At 43.4% G+C, this 27,647-nt stretch overlaps 1 protein-coding gene across 1 annotated transcript; it reads right to left on the bottom strand.

Moving 5' to 3' along the window:
- Positions 1 to 616: 616 nt before the first annotated feature.
- LOC137537192 (zinc finger protein 568-like) lies at positions 617 to 27,647 on the bottom strand. Its single transcript, XM_068259303.1, has 3 exons — positions 27,590 to 27,647; positions 12,334 to 13,272; positions 617 to 1,715 (listed from the first exon to the last, which is right to left on the bottom strand). The coding sequence occupies exons 1-3, from the start codon at positions 27,645 to 27,647 to the stop codon at positions 823 to 825; spliced, it is 1,890 nt and encodes a 629-aa protein (XP_068115404.1). The 3' UTR covers positions 617 to 822.

Here is a 27,647-nt window from a genome sequence, read left to right as displayed (position 1 = left end):
CACAAATGACATCTTGTGGCCAAATTGTAAAATTACACCTACATACAATTAAAAAAACAAAACAAAACACATACATTACATTAACTCCTTACCACCCACACCCTCCCATAGTTACCCAACTAAAACTTTTGCATAATAAATAAAAAAAAAAATAAATAAATAAAAAAACATACATAAATAGTTACCTTATGGACCGAACTTTTGTAGTATGCATGTCAGGAGGGTATATTACTGTTAATTTTGAAAATACAGGTTTGTAATTAGTGATGGAGACAAAACTAAAAAAAATGCACCTTTATTTCCAAATAAAATATTGGCGCCAATATTTCAAATGTTGCAGCAAATGGCAAACAATATGTGTGGGATTTAATTATGGTAGCATGTATTATTTTAAAACCATAATAGCCTAAAACTGAGAAATAATGTATTTTTTCCTGTTTCAACTTCTTAATTTTCCAGTTAAAATGCATTTAGAATTAATTAATTCTTAGTAAAGTGTACCACCCAAAGAAAGCCTGTTTGGTGTCGAAAAAAAAAAAAAAAAAAAAGATGTAGATCATTTTGTTGTGATTAGTAGTGATAAAGTTATTGACAAATAAATGGAAGGAGTGCTGAAAGGTGAATATTGCTCTGGTACAGAAGGGGAAAAAGAAAAAAAAAAATCTTTTTTTGCATTTCAAAATTTCCAAAAGTAGTAGAAAAAGTACTATCAAATGAATAGCTTGCATTTTCTTACTGGCTGGAGGGTAAAGGGCATTTTATGGACAAGGTGTGAAAATATCAACTTGGAGAAAAAGGGAATTGCCTGTGGGCCACTGACCCCTACTTATCACCAGTGTGAGATTTCTCATGTCTGACAACAGTTCTTTTATCACAGAAACATTTCCCACACTCAGCACATGAATAGGGCTTTTCACCCGTGTGAGATCTCTCATGTCTAGCAAGGCTAGCTCTCTGTCCAAAACATTTCCCACACTCAGTACATGAATAGGGCTTCTCGCCAGTGTGAATTCTCTCATGATTGACAAGGGTTCCTTTAACTCCAAAACATTTCCCACACTTAGCACATGAATAGGGCTTGTGAGATTTCTCATGTACGACAAGATCCGACTTGTGACTAATATATCTCCCACGCTCCCCACATGCATACGGCTTCTCACCAGTGTGAAATCTCTCATGTCTGATAAAGCATTTTTTATCACTAAAACATTTTCCACACTCAGCACATGAATAGGGCTTCTCACCAGTGTGCGATCTCTCATGTATGACAAGGGATGCTTTCCCAGTAAAACATTTCCCACACTCAGCACATGAATATGGCTTCTCACCAGTGTGGGTTCTCACATGTCTGACAAGAAGTGATTTCCGAACAAAACATTTCCCACACTCAGGACATGAATAGGGCTTATCGCCTGTGTGAGATCTCTCATGTGTGACAAGAACTGATTTCCGAATAAAACATTTCCCACACTCAGCACATGAATATGGCCTCTCACCAGTGTGAGATCTCTCATGTATGACAAGTTGCGATTTCCAAACAAAACATTTCCCACACTCGGAACAGGAATAAGACCCTCCAGCAGGTGGAGAGCTGTGCTGGGTATGAGGCCCCTTGGTATTAGATAGGTGAGAGGTATCTGGAGGAACATGTTTTGTAGTAACCAGGATATCCACAAGAGATTCTTGTCCAATGACATCATCATCCGTTGTACAGTCTGTGGATACAGAAAGACGAGTTATTGAGAGGTTCTTGATGCCGGGACTCTGTGCTGCAAATAGAGAAACATCATCACTTCCGGTTGAAGAATTTTGAGGGGAGGAGCAATTATCATTAGGGAAGGTCAGTGAGCTGCTGATAATTCCAAGTTGGTGTATAATTTCTCATTTCACTTAGTCAACTTACGCTATTTTGTGCAGATCTGTCACATAACATCAGACTAAGAAACAATAAAATTACAGGTTGAAATGTAACAAAATAGGTACAGAGCCACAAAGACACAATGCCAAGGGGGGGTGAATACTTTTGCAAGGTACCGCACCCACCCACTGTGCTATGAGGAGGAGCCTAGAGATGGCAGACTCGGCAAGTTGCTCTGTCTTTTCTTGTTTATTTTGTGTTTTTAATGTTGTCTTGTGCATCCCAACCGGATAGCCTTCACCAGTGAACAAATACTGAGCATTCAGGACTTAAAGTGGGATGCGAAAGTTTGGCCAACTTTGTTAATCGTCATGATTTTCCTGTATAAATCGTTGGTTGTTATTTTCTTGATTCATAAACCTTTAAAGCTAATTATGGGAACTCAAATTGGCTTGGTAAGCTCAGTGACCCCTGACCTACATACACAGGTGAATCCAATGATGAGACCGAGTATTTAAGGGGGTCAATTGTAAGTTTCCCTCCTCTTTTATCTTTCTCTGAAGAGTAGCAACATGGGGGTCTCAAAACAACTCACAAATGACCTGAAGACAAAGATTGTTCACCATCATGGTTTAGGGGAAGGATACAGAAAGCTGTGTCAGAGATTTCAGCTGTCTGTTTCCACAGTTAGGAACATATTGAGGAAATGGAAGACCACAGGCTCAGTTCAAGTTAAGGCTTGAAGTCGCAGACCAAGAAAAATCTTGGATAGACAGAAGCGACGAATGGTGAGAACAGTCAGAGTCAACCCACAGACCAGCACCAAAGACCTACAACATCATCTTGCTGCAGATGGAGTCACTGTGCATCGTTCAACTATTCGGCGCACTTTACACAAGAAGATGCTGTATGCGGAGGAAGCCTTTTCTCTGCCAACAGCACAAATAGAGCCGCTTGAGGTATGCTAAAGCACATTTGGACAAGCCAGCTTCATTTTGGAATAAGGTGCTGGTGGTAAGTTAGGGTCAGTGGAGCAATTTGGACAAAACAAGGGGTGTTATGCATGGAAGAAAAACAACACAGCATTCCAAGAAAAACACCTGCCACCTACAGTAAAATATGGTGGTGGTTCCATCATGCTGTGGGGCTGTGTGGCCAGTGCAGGGACTGGGAATCTTGTCAAAGATGAGGGATGCGTTGATTACACTCAGTATCAGCAGACTCTGGAGACGAATGTCCAGGAATCGGTGACAAAGCTGAAGCTGCGCCGGGGCTGGATCTTTCAACAATACAACGACCCTAAATGCTGCTCAAAAAAGTACAACGTTCTAGAATGGCCACCTCAGTCCCCAGTCCTGAATATAATTGAAAATCTGTGGTGTGAGTAGAGCTGTCGATGCTTGGAAGCCATCAAACCTGAATGATTTAGAGATGTTTTGTAAAGAGGAATCGTCCAAAATACCTTCAACCAGAATCCAGACTCTCATTGGAACCTACAGGAAGTGTTTAGAGGCTGTGATTTCTGCAAAAGGAGGATCTATTAACCACTTTACCCCCGCGCGTACGTATTTCTCCGCCCCTTTTTCCATCCTTTAAAAACCAGGGACGGAGAAACACGTACTTTCCGCGTTCCCGACGCTGTCCGCGCTCCCGCTCGTAAACACGCCGCCCGCCGCTAGTAAAACCGCCGCCGCCCGCTCGCCCGGAGATCAATGAACGGGAAAATCCATTCCCGTTCGTTGATCTAAGCCCCACAATGACCCGCTGCTCTCCTATGGGCAGCGCGATCATTGTGAGAAGAAACTCACGTGTCCAGCCTCCTTATTCTTCCTCCAAGCTTCCGGAAGGAGGCTTGGAGGTCGCAATAAAGCAAAAAGTTACTGTGGCCATCTTGTGGCCAAATAGTAAACTACACCCTACACATTTTTCACATAGAAATAAATGACTTTTACACAAAAAATTAACTCATTACCTCCCACACTCCCCATTTTTTTTTTTTTTGTAATTAAAAAAAAATTCAAAAATTTACAATTAAAAAAAATACATAATTAGTTACCTTAGGGACTGAACTTTTTAAATATTTAAGTCAAGAGGGTATAACACTGTTACTTTATAAACTATGGGCTTGTAATTAGGGATGGACGCAAAACTGAAAAAAATGCACCTTTATTTCCAAATGAAATATTGGCGCCAAACATTGTGATAGGGACATAATTTAAACGGTTTTATAACCGGGACAAAAGGGCACATAAATTTCATGGGTTTTAATTACAGTAGCATGCATTATTTAAAAACTATAATGGCCGAAAACTGAAAAATAATTTTTTTTTTCCCCACATTTTTCCTATTTTCCCATTAAAACACATTTAGAAAAAAATAATTCTTGGCATAATGTCCCACCTAAAGAAAGCCTAATTGGTGGCGGAAAAAACAAGATATAGTTCATTTCATTGCGATAAGTAATGATAAAGTTATAGACGAATGAATGGAAGGAGCGCTGAAAGGTGAAAATTGCTCTGGTGGTCAGGGGGTAAAACCCCTCAGTGGTGAAGTGGTTAAATATGGATTTAATTTCTTTTTTGTGGTGCCCAAATGTATGCACCTGCCTAATTTTGTTTGAAACAATTATTGCACAATTTCTGTAAATCCAATAAACTTTATTTCACTTCTAAAATATCACTGTGTGTATCTCCTATATGATATATTTAACTGACATTTTTTATCGTAACAACCAACGATTTATACAGGAAAATCATGAAGATTAAAAAGGTTGCCCAAACTTTCGTATTCCACTGTAGCTGTACCTGATCTACCCCTGGATACATCATCTACTCCTGACCTTCTGGGGAATCTGACCAGTGGAGCTACAGTGCTGAATCAGGCAGTGAGGCTTAGAAGAAGAGGCAAGCTCTCCGGGATCCAGGTGCACTTTTGGCATAGAGGAGTGTGTTCACCACTACCTGGAATCATACTCACTAATGTCAGGTCAATATGCAACAAACTAGATGAGCTTCAACTACTGATCAGAATTTGGCTTAGTGCTTTTTGAAGTGATTTTCCCAGGTGATTCTAGGCATATGCCTAGTGATTTTCTAAACATGCCTAGCGATTTTTGAAGCGTTTTGGTGTAGAGTTTTTTATTTTTTGTTACAGTGGAGTTGCAACTGAACAGCTTCTGTAACAAAAACACTTGGAAATCCGCTCTGATCTAGTGCTTTTCAGAGCAATTTTCCACTTTCCTATACTTAACATTGAGGCTGGATCACCTCAGAAATCAGCAGAAATGCTGCAGGACCTGCGTTTGGGAGAAAATCACATTGCTCTGGTGTGATCCATCCCATCCAAATACATTAGCCAAGCACTTTTCTATGAGCTGGCATTTTCAAAAGCACTCATAAGCACTCTTGGTGTGCACCAGCCCTAAGAAGGACTGTTACCTCTCTGCTGCTCTTTCCCTCACAGAGACCTGGCTGTCTGAGCTGATTCCAGACACTGCTCTGCAGATTAATGGATTTACACTCTATAGATCTGACCGGGACCCGCTTATTTCTGGCAAAGGAGGAGGACTCTGTTTCTATATCAATGATTAGTGGTGTAAGGATGTCACGTTATTAGGAGGACATGCTCGGCTGGGCTGGGAACACTCTTCATAAACTGCAGACCCTCCTATTCACCCCCTGAGCTTTCTTCATTTATTCTGGTTGCTGTGTACATCCCTCCACAAACATGCATGCAGCCTGCACTCCAGGAACTCGCAGATCAGATCACTGAGGTGGAGAGAGGACACCCTGATTCTTTTCTCATCATTCTAGAGGATTCCAACAGTGCCAACCTAAACAGAGAACTTCCACAATACAAGCAACTAGAGGAGGTAAAACACCTGATCACTGTTACACTATGGCTAAGGACTCGTATCACTGTCTGCAGAGCAGCTCTGGGGAACTCTGATCATGCTGTGATACAGCCCATCCCAACATACAGAGACTAAAAACTGCCAAACCTGTAGTGTCCACAGGTAAGAAATGAGCTGCTTTGATTCAACAGGCTGGAACATATTCAATGACTCCACAAGGGATCTAAATAAATATGCTGTGAAAACATATTACCTTTTGCAAAAAGACCTTTTTTCCCAACCAAAAAATGTATCAGTTACAACGTTGGCTAATCCAGGTGTCATGAACTGTGCCGTTAGTAGCCTGCTGGTGGCAGCACTGGGTAACTTTTGCATGGACTTCCGCTGTCCACCAGCAGATGTCTCACCTCATACTGGGAACTTTGCAGTTCTTTGGCTCACCTGCAAATGGAACTCTGAACATTTTGAACAGTCACCTAACCAATGTGCAGCATATATAAGGCTGCTTCTGCCATTCATGAACTGCTAGATCATTGTGCTGATAGCCCTTGTGATTCTGGTCATCAATGCTTGATCCTGATCCTTGTGCATTGCCCCCTGTATCTTGCTCCCGGCTACTGTTACTGACTTTCTGGTACCAACCGCCTGTTTGTCTGACTACTCTTTGCCTAATGTATATTTAATCTTCTGGTTTTGACTTAGCAAGTTAGGGTTGGTCTTCAGGGGTTTGTAGTGAACCGTATGTTTCTGATTAAATATAGAGAAACCGAGAGCCCAATATAGTGTAGTATGTTAAAACATAAACGAAGTAAGGCAAATCAGTGAGAAGAGTATACTCACAAACGTGGGTTACCACACAGGCAACCACTGTATAAGCAGGTGAGGAGATTAGACCTGTCCTCACTCAGGATTAAGAAGTCGCTCTCTGTAGATGAGAAAAAGGGGTAGATCACCCCTCCACCCAGGGTGGACTCAATATTATTCAGGAGAACAGAGGCGCCAGCAGAATAAAAGTGGATAAAACCTTTAAAATTTGCTTGGAGGAAGTGGTGGACTTACCTCCATAAAGCAGACACTAAAGACTGTCTGAAAAGTAGCAATCACATTTATTATATGGTACCCCAAAAGTGCAACGCGTTTCGCAGGCCGAGCCCGCTTCATCAGGCAATAAAGTGGGGACAAAACAAAATTCCAGCAGTAGCAGGTGTAGCGCCTCAGTCAATGGGGTACCATATAATAAATGTAATTGCTACTTTTCAGACAGTCTTTCGTGTCTGCTTTATGGAGGTAAGTCCACCACTTCCTCCAAGCAAATTTTAAAGGTTTTATCCACTTTTATTCTGCTGGCGCCTCTGTTCTCCTACTGCAAAATCGTACGTTTCTGATTGTTTGTATAGATTCCTATTGGTTGCATGCATATTCATGTGTGTATGTACAAATGTCTTTTGCACTCCTGTAAATAAACACACGTTTATTCTCTTTCCAATCCATTCCTCAGTATTTCCTTGCATGGGATCTTCTGTTCTTGTTCAGTCACTTTACAATGTGCATGCGCAGATCATTATACCCGGATTCAATAACAACTTAGGAAGCTATATCTGGACAAAGGGAAAACTACGGAAAGGCATCAGTGAAGCAAAAAACATTATTCAAAAAGACTTGAACAAAAATCTACCGCAATGGACTTCCTTTAGGCAGTAGCCATGCTTAATGCAGAACCACGCTAGAGCTGCTAGGACTGGAAAGCATTACAGCATAGAACTGAAAATGAACACTTCTCACCATGTTCATTGCCACTATAACCTATATACTGACCTTGACTAGTAATATTGATATAGTGTCTCTTCTTGTATTTCGTCTGTGTCTATTAACTGCTTGCAGTTCCCGGACATAGATTCTACCGTGTTTCCCCTAAAGTAAGACCTACCCCGAAAGTAAGGCCTCTCTTATATTTCAAGCATGCTTGAAATATAAGACCTACTCCGAAATTAAGACCTAGCTGGGGGGACGCTTTGTGTATGGGGAAGTGTGTGGTCTCTTACCGCACCTCCCTTGTGGCTGCGTCCCCCTCCGTTCCTAGTAATTCCTCCGGCGGCGGTATTGTAATTAAAGGATACCACAACTGACATGTGACATGATGAGATAGACATGGGTATGTACAGTGCCTAGCACACAAATAACTAGGCTGTGTTCCTTTTTTTCTTTCTCTGCCTGAAAGAGGTAAATATCAGGTATGTAAGTGGCTGACTCAGTCCTGACTCAGACAGGAAGTGACTACAGTGTGACCCTCACTGATAAGAATTTCCCCCTTTTTTTATCTCTTTCTTGCTCTCAGAAGCCATTTTCTTCTAGGAAAGTGTTTTATAGTTGGAATTTCTTATCAGTGAATGTCACACTGTAGTCACTTCCTGTCTGAGTCAGGACTGAGTCAGCCACTTACATACCTGATATTTACCTCTTTCAGGCAGAGAAAGAAAAAAAGGAACAAAGCATAGTTATTTGTGTGCTAGGCACTGTACATACCCATGTCTATCTCATTATGCCACGTCAGTTGTGGTATCCTTTAATCTGTGAGGGCGCCCTTTGACCCTCACGCAGTACGCTAGTTAGTTCGGGCTCTACGCTGGCGCTCTCTTCCTGTCATGTGCGCACGGCTGATGCGTCCCAGGCGCACATTGAATCAATGTCATCAGCCGGGCGCACATGGTGACAGGCAGAGAGCGCCAGCGCAGAGCCCGAACTAGTGTACTGTGTGAGGGTCAAAGGGCGCCCTCACAGATTAATTACAATGCAGCCACCGGAGGAATTACTGGTACTTGGAACGGAGGGGGACGCAGCCACAAGGGAGTTGTGGTAAGAGCCTCCCCATACACATAGCGTCTAGCCCCTCCCACCCCCGAAAATAAGCCCTAGCACACATTTCCTCCCCAAAAAGAATAGAAGACAGTGTCTTATATTCGGAGGAAGGTACATTCTAATTAGTGAAGCTGTAGGTTTTAGGACACAGACTCTATGTCTTGCATTAAAAACTCACTGCCTGCCACCACGCATGCATGCATGCGTGCTCCCGTGCGTGCGATTGTGAATGCTCCTGCGCGTGCACATAACCCTGCAGGTTCACGGTCCTGTAAATGATTGTTGCTAGCTAATAGCAACAATCATTCAATGAAGTTAGGGGGAAAAAGTTTTAAAGGTTACATTTTTTTTAAAGTGGCATGATCCCAATAAAATAAAAAGTGTTTTTTTTTTTAATCCCCAGTTAATCTTTAACAACAACCTAGTCCATTAACTCATTAATAACCTCTGAAATACCTATACCCGTTTAAAAACTTTTAACGACTGCCGCCTGTAGTGATTGGATGCAATCACTGGGGCAAAATTATGGGGCACCAATGCTCTACAGATGTAGCGCTCTGCTGTTGCCTAGCAACTCATCTGTACAGCACTATGGCCCCCGAACTGTCACTATAGCAAACATTCATTTGCCACAGGCGCACAGGCTGGGGATAATGGTCTGCCACATTTAAACTGAACCCGAACTGGAAAGCGACAAAGAGTGTGTGAGTGTGTGTGTGTGTGTGTGTGTGTGTGTGTGTGTGTGTGTGTGTGTGTGTGTGTGTGTGTGTGTGTGTGTGTGTGTGTGTGTGTGTGTGTGTGTGTGTGTGTGTGTGTGTGTGTGCGCGTGTGTGTGTGTGTGTGCGTGTGTGTGTGTGTTTTATAACTGTGGGAAGTGTCATGTAAAAATTAGGAAGGGTGAAAAATGAAAAAGAGGGTATTTTCTGATTTAACATAAATTTTCCCCATAAGTTGACTATAAAATAAAATAGTTTTAGGAGAAAAATATTACCCAAAGAAAGCCTAGATTGTACTGGAAAAAAGATAGATATCACTAAGATAGCATAACTAATGAAAAAGTTACTGCGGTATAAAAACGACACAGCTGAAGTGTCAAAAATGTCAGGAATCTTAAGGGGTAAAAACCATAGAACGCGAACCAGTTAAACAACTGCAAAGTCAAATTCCTTGTACACGCAAACTTATTTGGCCAACTAAAATTGATTCTGATTTAACTGATCAGATGATCACTAAAAATCACAAAAATTTTAATATAACGATCATCTTAAAGATAAAATAGTAATAAAGTGTGTGTTTTCTTGTAAAATAAAGAGAATTGTATTATTTATATCACTGGACATTCAGGATTCAAACAGCCCCAGGTGCTTTTGTGTTTACAATATTTTATGCAGCCATTTTCATTGTGTGTAAGGAGAGGCCTTCCACATACAGTACAGCAGCAAGGTGAGAGGTGTGCAGTGTAACAGTGCATGTGACTATATTCTCTATCAGCTGCAGCCATTATCTCTGTGTGTAAGGAGAGGCCTTCCACATACAGTACAGCAGCAAGGTGAGAGGTGTGCAGTGTAACAGTGCATGTGACTATATTCTCTATCAGCTGCAGCCATTATCTCTGTGTGTAAGGAGAGGCCTTCCCCATACAGTACAGCAGCAAGGTGAGAGGTGTGCAGTGTAACAGTGCATGTGACTATATTCTCTATCAGCTGCAGCCATTATCTATGTGTGTAAGGAGAGGCCTTCCCCATACAGTACAGCAGCAAGGTGAGAGGTGTGCAGTGTAACAGTGCATGTGACTATATTCTCTATCAGCTGCAGCCATTATCATTGTGTGTAAGGAGAGGCCTTCCACATACAGTACAGCAGCCAGGTGAGAGGTGTGCAGTGTAACAGTGCATGTGACTATATTCTCTATCAGCTGCAGCCATTATCTCTGTGTGTAAGGAGAGGCCTTCCACATACAGTACAGAAGCAAGGTGAGAGGTGTGCAGTGTAACAGTGCATGTGACTATATTCTCTATCAGCTGCAGCCATTATCTCTGTGTGTAAGGAGAGGCCTTCCCCATACAGTACAGCAGCAAGGTGAGAGGTGTGCAGTGTAACAGTGCATGTGAATATACAGTGGGTTGCAAAAGTATTCAGCCCCCTTGAAGTTTTCCACATTTTGTCACATTACTGCCACAAACATGCATCAATTTTATTGGAATTCCACGTGAAAGACCAATACAAAGTAGTGTACATGTGAGAAGTGGATCGAAAATCATACATCATTCCAAACATTTTTTACAAATAAATAACTGCAAAGTGGGATGTGCGTAATTATTCGTCCCTCTGAGTCAATACTTTGTAGAACCACCTTTTGCTGCAATTACAGCTGCCAGTCTTTTAGGGTATGTCTCTACCAGCTTTGCACATCTAGAGACTGAAATCCTTGCCCATTCTTCTTTGCAAAACAGCTGCAGCTCAGTCAGATTAGATGGACAGCGTTTGTGAACAGCAGTTTTCAGATCTTGCCACAGATTCTCGATTGGATTTAGATCTGGACTTTGACTGGGCCATTCTAACACAGATATGTTTTGTTTTAAACCATTCCATTGTTGCCCTGGCTTTATGTTTAGGGCCGTTGTCCTGTGGGAAGGTGAACCTCCGCCCCAGTCTCAAGTCTTTTGCAGTCTCCAAGAGGTTTTCTTCCAAGTTTGCCCTGTATTTGGCTCCATCCATCTTCCCATCAACTCTGACCAGCTTCACTGTCCCTGCTAAAGAGAAGCACCCCAAAGCATGATGCTGCCACCACCATATTTGACAGTGGGGATGGTGTGTTCAGAGTGATGGGCAGTGTTAGTTTTCTGCCACACATAGCGTTTTGTATTTTGGCCAAAAAGTTCCATTTTTGTCTCATCTGACCAGAGCACCTTCTTCCACATGGTTGCTGTGTCTCCCACATGGCTTGTGGCAAACTGCAAACAGGACTTCTCATGCTTTCTGTTAACAATGGCTTTCTTCTTGCCACTCTTCCATAAAGGCCAACTTTGTACAGTGCATGACTAATAGTTGTCCTATGGACAGATTCCCCCATCTGAGCTGTAGATCTCTGCAGATCGTCCAGAGTCACCAAGAGCCTCTTGACTGCATTTCTGATCAGCGCTCTCCTTGTTCGGCCTGTGAGTTTAGGTGGACGGCCTTGTCTTGGTAGGTGTACAGTTGTGCCATACTCCTTCCATTTCTGAATGATCGCTTGAATAGTGCTCCGTGGGATGTTCAAGGCTTTGGAAACCTTTTTGTAGCCTAAGCCTGCTTTAAATTTCTCAATAACTTTATCCCTGACCTGTCTTGTGTGTTCTTTGGACTTCATGGTGTTGTTGCTCCCAATATTCTCTTAGACAACCTCTGAGGCCGTCACAGAGCAGCTGTATTTGTACTGACATTAGAATACACACAGGTGCACTCTATTTAGTCATTAGCACTCATCAGGCAATGTCTATGGGCAACTGACTGTACTCAGACCAAAGGGGGCTGAATAATTACGCACACCCCACTTTGCAGTTATTGATTTGTAAAAAATGTTTGGAATCGTGTATGATTTTCGTTCCACTTCTCATGTGTACACCACTTTGTATTGGGCTTTCATGTGGAATTACAATAAGATTGATTCATGTTTGTGGCAGTAATGTGACAAAATGTGGAAAACTTCAAGGGGGCCGAATACTTTTGCAACCCACTGTATTCTCTATCAGCTGCAGCCAAAGACATATTAATGCTGATCACTCACCTGTTCTGCTCTCTGTAAGAGGGTCCTTCTCCATAGTTGTCCCCATCATGTCACCCTCCTCTGCAGACCGCTGATCACTCCTCACATACATCTCTTCTTCCTCTTTCTTTGTCCTCATCACATAAGCCTCCTCCATAAACTGCTGATCACTCCTCACATACATCTCTTCTTCTTCCTCTTTCTTTGTCCTCATCACATAAGCCTCCTCCATAAACTGCTGATCACTCCTCACATACATCTCTTCTTCTTCCTCTTTCTTTGTCCTCATCACATAAGCCTCCTCCATAGACTGCTGATCACTCCTCACATACGTCTCTTCTACCTTTTTAATTGTCCTCATCATGTCACCCTCCTCTATAGACTGCTGATCACTCCTCACATTCATCTCTTCTTCTTCCTCTTTAATTGCCCTCATCATGTCTCCCTCCTCCATAGACAGCTGATCACTCCTCACATATGTCTCTTCTTCTTCCTTTTTAATTGTCCTCATCATGTCACCCTCCTCCATAGACTGCTGATCACTCCTCACATATGTCTCTTCTTCTTCCTTTTTAATTGTCCTCATCATGTCACCCTCCTCCATAGACTGCTGATCACTCGTCACATACATCTCTTCTTCTTCCTTTTTAATTGTCATCATAATGTCACGCTTTTCCATAGACTGCTGATCACTCCTCATATATGTCTCTTCTTCTTCCTCTTTAATTTTCCCCATCATATCATCCTCCTCCATAGACCGCTGATCACTCCTCACATATGTCTCCTCTTCTTCCTTTTTAATTTTCCCCATCATATCATCCTCCTCCATAGACCGCTGATCACTCCTCACATAAATCTCTTCTCCTTCCTCTTTAATTATCCTCATCATGTCTTTCTCTACTGTAGACATCTGATCACTCCTCACATACGTCTCTTGCTCTTTGAGCTCAGATCTCAGTTCTGAAAAGGATAACAGATTATAGCAGTAAGATATTAGCAGTAATAAACAGAGCACAGGAAAGAACATAATTTGCTAGGGGGTGATAATATCCCATAAGCTGTGGTATCCTGCACATTCAGCACCACAGTCCTCTCCTCCAGTGTGCCTTGCTCATCATCTGGTGCTTCTCTCCTCCTCTCCATGCACACATTCCTGGGAGGTTACAGCAGTGCCGGCAGCGGTAGATGGATGAGGATGTGAGGAGAGAACAGCTGGAGACAGAGGAAGATAGGAGCAGAGGCCTGCAGCTAATTAGCTATAAACTATCATTACTTATGGCTCTGACACCTGATGAACTAGGCAGATGGGACTGCAGCTCCATATCCTGACCATACCTGGGCCAACCTGTCCATCACCTACTAACCCCAAACCCTCCAATAGCCATAGCAACAAACCTCCCAGCTGGGGCAATGCCAATACCAGGACCAAAGCAGCAGAGGCCACCCAACCCCTCTCCAGCTGCAGCCTCCATCTCCTCTGCCTGTCCTGCCAGCCACGCCCCTTGTTATCTGGCTCCACCCCCTAGCTGTGACCCACCAGCCATCATCTTTGTGCAGACTCCAACCTCTCTCACTGCGGGTTCACCCAACACCAGTGGCTGCTGACTCCACATTGGCTTCTTCCAATCAGAGATACAATGGATATGGTCATCCGGTGGCACTATCTTATGAAAATGGACACAATGGACAGATCCTGCTCCTTCAGAACCTCCCTCCCCGATACCTCCCCTGATCTGCAACAACCTGATTGTACAGCATATTATTGGCTGCCGGCATTAGTGACTGTTGCTATGAACAGCTGCTGGGAAACACTATCAGGTGAAATGTCCTCCTGCACAGGGAAGAGATACAGGCCGGCCTTCCATAACAGCTGGGCTAAACATAAACCTCCTGTGACTGCAGCAATAAACACAAATGAAAACAAGTTTATTTAGATCAGGGGTGCCCAATATGTTTATCACGATCTACCAGTAGATCACGACTGACTGCTGGGTAGATTGCAGCCGTGTGCCTGCATCCCATTAAATGTTGCTGCCGGTGTTCCAACTAACTAGCATACATTGACAGAATAGCATACATTTAAAGTGATATACCCCTTGTTAGTAGAATCAGTGTCCCCTTGCCCGCTCGCTTCGCTCGCTGGGCTGCGGGCTCGGTCCTCGCTTCGCTCGGACAACTTTTTATTCTAACTCTATGTCCACTTGGATAGTGGAGATTGCACATCAGCACACAGGCAGCTAACTGGGGTTGAAAAGGTTAATGCTGCTGATGGGTATTATGGGGTTAATGTCTGCCCTGCATGACTTTGCACATGCTCAGTAGCATTTGTATGCTATTCTGTCGGGTATGCTAAAATGTTGGAACACCGGCAGCAGCTGTAGAATGCAGCCACCTGGCCACGTCCAATCAGATTCTGCTGCTGACCGCTAGTTTAGATAGCAGCCAATCAGGGAAGGCAGGGGAGGAGAGAGGTGTGGCAGAAGGGGAGACACCAGGGGCGGTTCTGCCAGAATGCAGCGTCATGCCTGGGGGCGGCGCCAGGCACAACACTTCCGCCCACATACATGCTTGCAGCCTGGAGCGCTCCCTCGGCCACAGGCTTGTTCATCTGCCCTCCAGCCAGCCACAGCCAAAGGAGGGGAGACCAGGACGAGCCGCAGACACTGCCCTGGAGCTGGAGGGAGGTAAGTGATAACTATATTAATGGCACCCAGGCACCTCTACCTAGCAACCTAAACCTAGCTACATATACTGATGGAACCTATACCTAGTTACCAATACTGAAGGCACCTATACCTAGCTACCTATATTGAAGGCACCTATACCTAGCTACCTATATTGAAGGCACCTATACCTAGCTACCTATATTGAAGGCACCTATACCTAGCTACCTATATTGAAGGCACCTATACCTAGCAACCTATACTGATGGGATACCCAGCTACCTATACTGAAGGCACATATACCTAGCTACCTATACTGAAGGCACATATACCTAGCTACCTATACTGAAGGCACATATACCTAGCGATCTATACTGAAGGCACCTATACTGAAGGCACATATACATAGCTACCTATACTGAAGGCACATATACTGGAGTCACCTAAATTTGGCTACCTATACTGGAGTCACCTATACTTGGCTACCTATATTGGAGACACCTATACTTAGCATTCTATATTCGAGGGACCTATACTTCGTGTTCTATACAGAAGACACCTATACTTAGCGTTCTATACTGGAAGCACCTTACCTAGCTACCTATACTGGTGGCACATATACTTAGCTACCTATACTGAAGGCACATATACCTAGCTACCTATACTGAAGGCACATATACATAGCTACCTATATTGAAGGCACAAACACTGGAGTCACCTATATTTGGCTACCTATACTGGAGTCACCTATACTTGGCTACCTATATTGGAGACACCTATACTTAGCATTCTATATTCGAGGGACCTATACTTAGTGTTCTATACAGAAGACACCTATACTTAGCGTTCTATACTGGAAGCACCTTACCTAGCTACCTATACTGAAGGCACATATACCTAGCTACCTATACTGAAGGCACATATACCTAGCTATCTATACTGAAGGCACCTAAACTGGAGTCATCTATACTTGCCTACCTACCTATACTGGAGGCACCTATATTAAGCTACCTATACTGGTGGCACCTATATTAAGCTACCTTTAATGGTGGCACCTATACCTAGCAACCTATACTGAAGGGATACCTAGCTACCTATACTGAAGGCACATATACCTAGCTATCTATACTGAAGGCACCTAAACTGGAGTCATCTATACTTGCCTACCTACCTATACTGGAGGCACCTATATTAAGCTACCTATACTGGTGGCACCTATATTAAGCTACCTTTAATGGTGGCACCTATACCTAGCAACCTATACTGAAGGGATACCTAGCTACCTATACTGAAGGCACATATACCTAGCTACCTATACTGAAGGCACCTATACTGGAGTCACCTATACTTGGCTACCTATACTGGAGGCACGTGTATACTTGGCTACCTATACTGAAGGCACCTATATTTAGCTATCTATACTGGTGGCACCTATACCTAGCAACTTATACTGAAGGCACATATACCTAGCTACCTATACAGAAGGCACATATACCTAGCTATCTATACTGAAGGCACCTATACCTAGCTAACTATACTGAAGGCACCTATACCTAGCTAACTATACTGAAGGCACCTATACCTAGCTAACTATACTGAAGGCACCTATACCCAGCTACCTATACTGAAGGCACATATACCTAGCTACCTATACTAAAGGCACATATACCTAGCTGTCTATACCTAGTTAACTATACTGAAGGCACATATACCTAGCTATCTATACTGAAGGCACGTATACTGAAGGCACCTTTACTGGAGTCACTTATACTTGGCTATCCATTCTGGAGGCACCTATACTTAGCATTCTTTATTTGAGGGACCTATACTTAGTGTTCTATACTGAAGACAGCTATACTTAGCATTCTATAATGGAAGCACCTTACCTAGCTACCTATACTGGAGGAACCTAGACCTAGCTACCTATACTAGGAGGTACCTATACTTAGCTACCTATACTGGAGCCACCTATGCACGGCTACCTATACTGGGAGCACCTGTACCTGAGGGCTGTTCATGACAGTGTGTGTGTGGTGGTGGTGGTGGTGGGGGAGCGGATTCTGCAGCTATTTGCTAAGCTTAGCATTTAAAATGTTGGTCGATCTCCTGGACCCTGCAAATGTTAAAGTAGCTTAAGAGCCCAAAAAGTCTGGGGACCCCTGATTTAGATGCATGTTTTATAACATAATAAATAAGAGAACTAAATAAAAATATGGTAAAACAGAGACTAAGCATATGTGAGAAACACAAGCAGAAGATAATAATAATAATAAATAATAATAATAATCCTGACATTTGTATAGCACTTTTCTCCTTTTGGGGTCAAAGCGCTTAAGACCTGCAGCACAAGGGTGCGCTCAAGAGGCCACCCTGCAGTGTTAGGGAGTCTTGTCTAAGGACTCCTTACTGAATAGGTACTGACCCTAGCCAAGATTCCAGCCCTGCTCTCCCATGTCAAAGGCAGTGCCCAGTTACCAGTACACTGTCCAGCCACACAAGATGGTAGCTGCTCCATGAGGATCTTATGGGCTCAGTGTTCCATGGCATACAGGATCAGCCAGTCACAGCTCCACTCCGCACTATTCACAGATTATATTCCTCTCTATGTCTCCATCCCTGAGGAGCAATTATCTAACCTAATCCACCATAGAGAGACTTTGTACCATTCTCAGGAATAAAGGCCGACTACCCTACAATAACACTCTACTACTCCCTGCAAGCTCTCTCCTGAGAGATGTATGCGCCTGGATTCTGCTCACACCCTTCATATCACTAAACATTCCCCCATTACCTGGTATAACATTCCCATAAGCCACTTCTCAGCCATATAAAGCCAGTCACTGATAACATAAGCTCTCCTGAGAGATGTATGTGCCTGGATTCTGCTCACACCCTTCATATCACTAACCATTCCCCCATTACCTGGTATAACATTCCCATCAGCCACTTCTCAGCCATATAAAGCCGGTCACTGATAACATAAGCTCTCCCCTGAGAGATGTATGCGCCTGGATTCTGCTCACACCCTTCATATCACTAAACATTCCCCCATTACCTGGTATAACATTCCCCTCAGCCACTTCTCAGCCATATAAAGCCGGTCACTGATAACATAAGCTCTCTCCTTATAGATGTATGCGCCTGGATTCTGCTCACACCCTTCATATCACTAAACATTCCCCCATTACCTGGTATAACATTCCCATCAGCCACTTCTCAGCTATATAAAGCCAGTCACTGATAACATAAGCTCTCCTTACAGATGTATGTGCCTGGATTCCTGCTCACACCCTTCATATCACTACACATTCCCCCATTACCTGGTATAACATTCCCATCAGCCACTTCTCAGCCATATAAAGCCAGTCACTGATAACATAAGCTCTCCTTACAGATGTATGTGCCTGGATTCTGCTCACACCCTTCATATCACTAAACATTCCCCCATTACCTGGTATAGCATTCCCATCAGCCACTTCTCAGCCATATAAAGCCAGTCACTGATAACATAAGCTCTCTCCTAAAGATGTATGTGGCTGGATTCTGCTCACACCCTTCATATCACTAACCATCCCCCCATTACCTGGTATAACATTCCCATCAGCCACTTCTCAGCCATATAAAGCCAGTCACTGATAACATAAGCTCTCCTTACAGATGTATGCGCCTGGATTCTGCTCACACCCTTCATATCACTAAACATTCCCCCATTACCTGGTATATAACATTCCCATCAGCCACTTCTCAGCCATATAAAGCCAGTCACTGATAACATAAGCTCTCTCCTGAGAGATGTATGCGCCTGGATTCTGCTCACACCCTTCATATCACTAAACATTCCCCCATTACCTGGTATATAACATTCCCATCAGCCACTTCTCAGCCATATAAAGCCAGTCACTGATAACATAAGCTCTCTCCTGAGAGATGTATGTGCCTGGATTCTGCTCACACCCTTCATATCACTAAACATTGCCCCATTACCTGGTATAACATTCCCATCAGCCACTTCTCAGCCATATAAAGCCAGTCACTGATAACATAAGCTCTCCTTACAGATGTATGCGCCTGGATTCTGCTCACACCCTTCATATCACTACACATTCCCCCATTACCTGGTATAACATTCCCATCAGCCACTTCTCAGCCATATAAAGCCAGTCACTGATAACATAAGCTCTCTCCTGAGAGATGTATGCGCCTGGATTCTGCTCACACCCTTCATATCACTAAACATTCCCCATTACCTGGTATAACATTCCCATCAGCCACTTCTCAGCCATATAAAGCCAGTCACTGATAACATAAGCTCTCCTTACAGATGTATGTGCCTGGATTCTGCTCACACCCTTCATATCACTACACATTCCCCCATTACCTGGTATAACATTCCCATCAGCCACTTCTCAGCCATATAAAGCTGGTCACTGATAACATAAGCTCTCCTTACAGATCTATGCGCCTGGATTCTGCTCACACCCTTCATATCACTAAACATTCCCCCATTACCTGGTATAACATTCCCATCAGCCACTTCTCAGCCATATAAGCCAGTCACTGATAACATAAGCTCTCTCCTTACAGATGTATGCGCCTGGATTCTGCTCACACCCTTCATATCACTAAACATTCCTCCATTACCTGGTATAACATTCCCATCAGCCACTTCTCAGCCATATAAAGCCAGTCACTGATAACATAAGCTTTCCTGAGAGATGTATGCGGCTGGATTCTGCGCACACCCTTCATATCACTAAACATTCCCCCATTACCTGGTATAACATTCCCATCAGCCACTTCTCTGCTATATAAAGCCAGTCACTGATAACATAAGCTCTCCCTACAGATGTATGCGCCTGGATTCTGCTCACACCCTTCATATCACTACACATTCCCCCATTACCTGGTATAACATTCCCATCAGCCACTTCTCAGCCATATAAAGCCGGTCACTGATAACATAAGCTCTCCCCTGAGAGATGTATGCGCCTGGATTCTGCTCACACCCTTCATATCACTAAACATTCCCCCATTACCTGGTATAACATTCCCCTCAGCCACTTCTCAGCCATATAAAGCCGGTCACTGATAACATAAGCTCTCTCCTTATAGATGTATGCGCCTGGATTCTGCTCACACCCTTCATATCACTAAACATTCCCCCATTACCTGGTATAACATTCCCATCAGCCACTTCTCAGCTATATAAAGCCAGTCACTGATAACATAAGCTCTCCTTACAGATGTATGTGCCTGGATTCCTGCTCACACCCTTCATATCACTACACATTCCCCCATTACCTGGTATAACATTCCCATCAGCCACTTCTCAGCCATATAAAGCCAGTCACTGATAACATAAGCTCTCCTTACAGATGTATGTGCCTGGATTCTGCTCACACCCTTCATATCACTAAACATTCCCCCATTACCTGGTATAGCATTCCCATCAGCCACTTCTCAGCCATATAAAGCCAGTCACTGATAACATAAGCTCTCTCCTGAGAGATGTATGTGGCTGGATTCTGCTCACACCCTTCATATCACTAACCATCCCCCCATTACCTGGTATAACATTCCCATCAGCCACTTCTCAGCCATATAAAGCCAGTCACTGATAACATAAGCTCTCCTTACAGATGTATGCGCCTGGATTCTGCTCACACCCTTCATATCACTAAACATTCCCCCATTACCTGGTATATAACATTCCCATCAGCCACTTCTCAGCCATATAAAGCCAGTCACTGATAACATAAGCTCTCTCCTGAGAGATGTATGCGCCTGGATTCTGCTCACACCCTTCATATCACTAAACATTCCCCCATTACCTGGTATATAACATTCCCATCAGCCACTTCTCAGCCATATAAAGCCGGTCACTGATAACATAAGCTCTCCTTACAGATGTATGCGCCTGGATTCTGCTCACACCCTTCATATCACTAAACATTCCCCCATTACCTGGTATATAACATTCCCATCAGCCACTTCTCAGCCATATAAAGCCAGTCACTGATAACATAAGCTCTCTCCTGAGAGATGTATGCGCCTGGATTCTGCTCACACCCTTCATATCACTAAACATTCCCCCATTACCTGGTATATAACATTCCCATCAGCCACTTCTCAGCCATATAAAGCCAGTCACTGATAACATAAGCTCTCTCCTGAGAGATGTATGTGCCTGGATTCTGCTCACACCCTTCATATCACTAAACATTGCCCCATTACCTGGTATAACATTCCCATCAGCCACTTCTCAGCCATATAAAGCCAGTCACTGATAACATAAGCTCTCCTTACAGATGTATGCGCCTGGATTCTGCTCACACCCTTCATATCACTACACATTCCCCCATTACCTGGTATAACATTCCCATCAGCCACTTCTCAGCCATATAAAGCCAGTCACTGATAACATAAGCTCTCCTTACAGATGTATGTGCCTGGATTCTGCTCACACCCTTCATATCACTACACATTCCCCCATTACCTGGTATAACATTCCCATCAGCCACTTCTCAGCCATATAAAGCTGGTCACTGATAACATAAAGCTCTCCTTACAGATGTATGCACCTGGATTCTGCGCACACCCTTCATATCACTAAACATTCCCCCATTACCTGGTATAACATTCCCATCAGCCACTTCTCAGCCATATAAAGCCAGTCACTGATAACATAAGCTCTCCTTACAGATGTATGTGCCTGGATTCTGCTCACACCCTTCATATCACTACACATTCCCCCATTACCTGGTATAACATTCCCATCAGCCACTTCTCAGCTATATAAAGCCAGTCACTGATAACATAAGCTCTCCTTACAGATCTATGCGCCTGGATTCTGCTCACACCCTTCATATCACTAAACATTCCCCCATTACCTGGTATAACATTCCCATCAGCCACTTCTCAGTCATATAAAGCTGGTCACTGATAACATAAGCTCTCCTTACAGATGTATGCGCCTGGATTCTGCTCACACCCTTCATATCACTAAACATTCCCACATTACCTGGTATAACATTCCCATCAGCCACTTCTCAGCCATATAAGCCAGTCACTGATAACATAAGCTCTCTCCTTACAGATGTATGCGCCTGGATTCTGCTCACACCCTTCATATCACTAAACATTCCTCCATTACCTGGTATAACATTCCCATCAGCCACTTCTCAGCCATATAAAGCCAGTCACTGATAACATAAGCTTTCCTGAGAGATGTATGCGGCTGGATTCTGCGAACACCCTTCATATCACTAAACATTCCCCCATTACCTGGTATAACATTCCCATCAGCCACTTCTCAGCCATATAAAGCCAGTCACTGATAACATAAGCTCTCCCTACAGATGTATGCACCTGGATTCTGCTCACACCCTTCATATCACTAAACATTCCCCCATTACCTGGTATAACATTCCCATCAGCCACTTCTCAGCCATATAAAGCCAGTCACTGATAACATAAGCTCTCCCTACAGATGTATGCACCTGGATTCTGCTCACACCCTTCATATCACTAAACATTCCCCATTACCTGGTATAACATTCCCATCAGCCACTTCTCAGTCATATAAAGCCAGTCACTGATAACATAAGCTCTCGTTACAGATGTATGTGCCTGGATTCTGCTCACACCCTTCATATCACTAAACATTCCCCATTACCTGGTATAACATTCCCATCAGCCACTTCTCAGTCATATAAAGCCAGTCACTGATAACATAAGCTCTCTCCTTACAGATGTATGCGCCTGGATTCTGCTCACACCCTTCATATCACTAATCATTCCCCCATTACCTGGTATAACAGTCACACATCTCTCAGTCATATAAAGCCAGTCACTGATAACATAAGCTCTCCTTACAGATGTATGTGCCTGGATTCTGCTCACACCCTTCATATCACTAAACATTCCCCCATTACCTGGTATAACATTCCCATAAGCCACCTCTCAGTCATATAAAGCCAGTCACTGATAACATAAGCTCTCCTTACAGATGTATGCGCCTGGATTCTGCTCACACCCTTCATATCACTACACATTCCCCCATTACCTGGTATAACAGTCACACATCTCAGCTGTATAAGGTCTGTGTCACTCCAGCCATTGGTAACATAGTGATGGATTTGGTCTGATTTGCCAATTTCAGTATTTGGAAGACGTACACACATCCAGTATTGTTTGGCCAATTTGACCATGTTCACATAATATGAGGACAAACATATTTTAAATGCTATGAACAGATTGTGCAGGCAGCCCTCATACTATAGAATAGAGGAAATGCAAGCTATGTTAGCCTTGTGGGTCTGGATAGAATACATCATCATATTAGAGGGGGTGACCTTGATAAACAAGTCTCACAGTTAGAACTTAGATGGATCTTTACTCTGGATGCCATGAATGGTAAGGGTCTAAATGTCGCTGTTCAATATGGGGCTTTTTTTGCCCTCTTACTTTATGGATTATTTCAGTACCTTTGCTGAGCACATTCTTATGCGCTATTACTTTCTCATGGATCCCATTACTTCCTCCTCTCCTTATCCTACCCCTCTTTCCTTTCCTTTCCCCCTCCCTCACCCTCTTTCCATTCCCTTTTTTCCCCTCTCCGCTTCCCCACCTTCCTCCCCCTCATTTGGACTGGGGGGGGGTGGTATATATATATATATATATATATATATATATATATATATATATATATATCTATATATATCTATATCTATATATATATATATATATACCCCCAAACACACACACATTTGTCCTTCATTTGTTGGGCTTTACCTCCCGCGTGTGCCTCTTCTCTCCCTGTGAGCTCATACTCTCATATTCATAGTGACACATTGAGTGTCATGCGTCGGTATATATTTTGCTTTTTTTTATTTTGATTGTGCTCCTTATAGGCTGTTTTTTGATGGATATGGTCCTTCATTATTATTATTATTATTATGTATTAGCAAGTCATTGCATCTGTGGATGGCCCTTTCACCTGTGCCCTGTATGTCCTTCAAACTTAGGCGTTATGGACAGAGGTGTCTTTATTGGACTATTTAGTTTAAGTCAATTAATCAATTTATTTATCGAATGATTTGTGTATTTTATAATACAATTGAAGAGCATTTATTTACAGTGGAAGCCTCAGAGACATCCCCCCACCCTCTTGGGCAGCATTAAACGGTGGAGCGTGATGCACGTCCAGCTTGCGCTCCACTGAGATGCGTGTGACGCATATGCGCTCTCCTCTTCTGGGGCTGCGTGCTGAGAGATTGCACGCACATGCCCAGCCGCCTTAAAGTGAACCTCCAGGCTAAAAATCTACTCAGCAGAACTGAAAAGGCTTGGTGTTTCTTTAACAGTTTCACAGCATTAGAACTTTGTTTTTCTTACCAAAGCATCATTTTTAGCTGCATTTTTGCCTAAGCTCCACCCATCAAAGAAAAAAAGCCCAGGCTTTTTTTACCTGATGATGTGCAGAGCATGATGGGATTTCCTATGTTGTTACTCACATTGCCTAGCAACTGTGAGGGGTGATCAGCACACAGGACAGTTGGAACTGTGTCTCATGCTCCCGGTCACCTCCTTTCAACCAAAAAGATGGCTGCCATCATGAAATCAAACATTTGCCTGTTCTTTTAAAACAGTGTGGGTAAGATATTATATTACCTATCTATTTTAATTAACATAACTAATGTAACTTAATGACAGTATGTTTGTTTAGGCTGAAGTTCCTCTTTAACGTCAGGTTACGCTGCTACATGGGCGTTACCTGACGGCGACCTTAAAAACCAATGATAGAACTCGTGCATTTGTCCTGCACGATACACAAGCCTGCCAATCTCCGAAGAGGCCCTCTGTGGTACGGTGAAACATGTCAGGAGTGGGTGGATGCGTGTGTATAATAGAGATTTTGTGGGAGAGAGGGACAGATATATGAAAATTAGACAAGAGGGACAGGAAAGTGGGAAAGAGAAATGGAGTACTGGTCACGCTGGCCGCTTAGCTGATCCTCTGTCGGGCCAGCCGCTGGTGGGAATAATCCCCGCAGCCTATCTACTGACCAGGGCGCAGGAGGTGACCTTTGTTAGAGAGGGAAAGAGGAAATAAGTCATCCCTTTCCTCTTTTGCGAGACATCCAGCCAGCGGCCCAAAACACAAAGGCAGGAGGCGGCCTGGGGGGAAACTGCCCCCCATCCCCCCGGGCCAGTCCGCCTATGGCTATATTCCATATACATCTTCTCTTGTCTCTGTGATGTGACTGAATTATTACTAGGAAGGTGAGAGGACAGCACTGGGGGGACATGGCTATATTCCATATACGTCTTCTCTTGTCTCTGTGATGTGACTGAATTATTACTAGGAAGGTGAGATGCCGGCACTGGAGGGACATGGCTATATTCCATATACATCTTCTCCTGTCTCTGTAATGTGAGTTATTACTAGGAAGGTGAGATGCCGGCACTGGAGGGACATGGCTATATTCCATATACATCTTCTCTTGTCTCTGTGATGTGACTGAATTATTACTAGGAAGGTGAGATGCCGGCACTGGAGGGACATGGCTATATTCCATATACCTCTTCTCTTGTCTCTGATGTGACTGAGTTATTACTAGGAAGGTGAGATGCCAGCACTGGGAGGACATGGCTATATTCCATATACCTCTTCTCTTGTCTCTGATGTGACTGAGTTATTACTAGGAAGGTGAGATGCCAGCACTGGAGAGACATGGCTATATTCCATATACATCTTCTCTTGTCTCTGTGATGTGAGTTATTACTAGGAAGGTGAGATGCCGGCACTGGAGGGACATGGCTATATTCCATATACATCTTCTCCTGTCTCTGTGATGTGAGTTATTACTAGGAAGATGAGATACCGGCACTGGGGGGGACATGGCTATATTCCATATACATCTTCTCTTGTCTCTGTGATGTGACTGAATTATTACTAGGAAGGTGAGAGGACAGCACTGGGGGGACATGGCTATATTCCATATACGTCTTCTCTTGTCTCTGTGATGTGACTGAATTATTACTAGGAAGGTGAGATGCCGGCACTGGAGGGACATGGCTATATTCCATATACATCTTCTCCTGTCTCTGTGATGTGAGTTATTACTAGGAAGGTGAGATGCCGGCACTGGAGGGACATGGCTATATTCCATATACATCTTCTCTTGTCTCTGTGATGTGACTGAATTATTACTAGGAAGGTGAGATGCCAGCACTGGAGGGACATGGCTATATTCCATATACATCTCCTCTTGTCTCTGTGATGTGAGTTATTACTAGTAAGGTGAGATGCCGGCACTGGAGGGACATGGCTATATTCCATATACATCTCCTCTGGTCTCTGTGATGTGAGTTATTACTAGGAAGGTGAGATGCCGGCACTGGAGGGACATGGCTATATTCCATATACATCTTCTCCTGTCTCTGTGATGTGAGTTATTACTAGGAAGGTGAGATGCCGGCACTGGAGGGACATGGCCATATTCCATATACATCTTCTCTTGTCTCTGTGATGTGACTGAATTATTACTAGGAAGGTGAGATGCCAGCACTGGAGGGACATGGCTATATTCCATATACATCTTTTCTTGTCTCTGTGATGTGACTGAATTATTACTAGGAAGGTGAGATGCCGACACTGAAGGGACATGGCTATATTCCATATACATCTTCTCTTGTCTCTGTGATGTGAATTATTACTAGGAAGGTGAGATGCCAGCACTGGGGAGACATGACTATATTCCATATACATCTTCTCTTGTCTCTGTGATGTGAGTTATTACTAGGAAGGTGAGATGCCGGCACTGGGGGGGACATGGCTATATTCCATATACATCTTCTCTTGTCTCTGTGATGTGACTGAATTATTACTAGGAAGGTGAGATGCCGGCACTGGAGGGACATGGCTATATTCCATATACATCTTCTCTTGTCTCTGTGATGTGACGGAATTATTACTAGGAAGGTGAGATGCCAGCACTGGGGGGACATGGCTATATTCCATATACATCTTCTCTTGTCTCTGTGATGTGACTGAATTATTACTAGGAAGGTGAGATGCCGGCACTGGAGGGACATGGCTATATTCCATATACATCTTCTCTGGTCTCTGTGATGTGAGTTATTACTAGGAAGGTGAGATGCCGGCACTGGGGGGACATGGCTATATTCCATATACATCTTCTCTTGTCTCTGTGATGTGAGTTATTACTAGGAAGGCGAGATGCCGGCACTGGAGGGACATGACTATATTCCATATACATCTTCTCTTGTCTCTGTGATGTGAGTTATTACTAGGAAGGTGAGATGCCGGCACTGGAGGGACATGGCTATATTCCATATACATATTCTCTTGTCTCTGTGATGTGACTGAATTGTTACTAGGAAGGTGAGATGCCAGACATAATTTATGGCACATGTAGGGGGACCACTAGAAAACTGGCTAACAAGTCACAGCAGTTATATAAAGTCTCTTGTATAGCAATTACTTCAAGGGGGATGATCAGGATAGTGACAGGTGTACTATGACCTCCTCTGTAACAAAGTATGTCCACCTCTGCTCTGCTCGATATATAACAACAGTCACACAATTACCTCTTCTAGCAGTATCTCCTCTCCACCTTCTGCAAATCCTGCTACAACTGTGTCGCAT

This window comes from Hyperolius riggenbachi, chromosome 10 (genome assembly GCF_040937935.1).
Source record: "Hyperolius riggenbachi isolate aHypRig1 chromosome 10, aHypRig1.pri, whole genome shotgun sequence".
Taxonomy (NCBI): Eukaryota; Metazoa; Chordata; class Amphibia; order Anura; family Hyperoliidae; genus Hyperolius; species Hyperolius riggenbachi.
Note: the sequence above shows the minus strand (reverse complement) of the source record. Positions and strands in the feature narration are given on the sequence as shown.

What these genes read in the sequence shown, in the direction of transcription:
- LOC137537192 (XM_068259303.1), bottom strand. Translation starts at nt 27,647, where the DNA reads ATGCGACACAGTTGTAGCAGGATTTGCAGAAGGTGGAGAGGAGATACT. An exon ending in AGGAGATACTGCTAGAAGAG is followed by an intron (nt 13,273 to 27,589) that starts GTAATTGTGTGA and finishes TATCCTTTTCAG; the next exon opens with AACTGAGATCTGAGCTCAAA. An exon ending in TCTTACAGAGAGCAGAACAG is followed by an intron (nt 1,716 to 12,333) that starts GTGAGTGATCAG and finishes CTGTATCCACAG; the next exon opens with ACTGTACAACGGATGATGAT.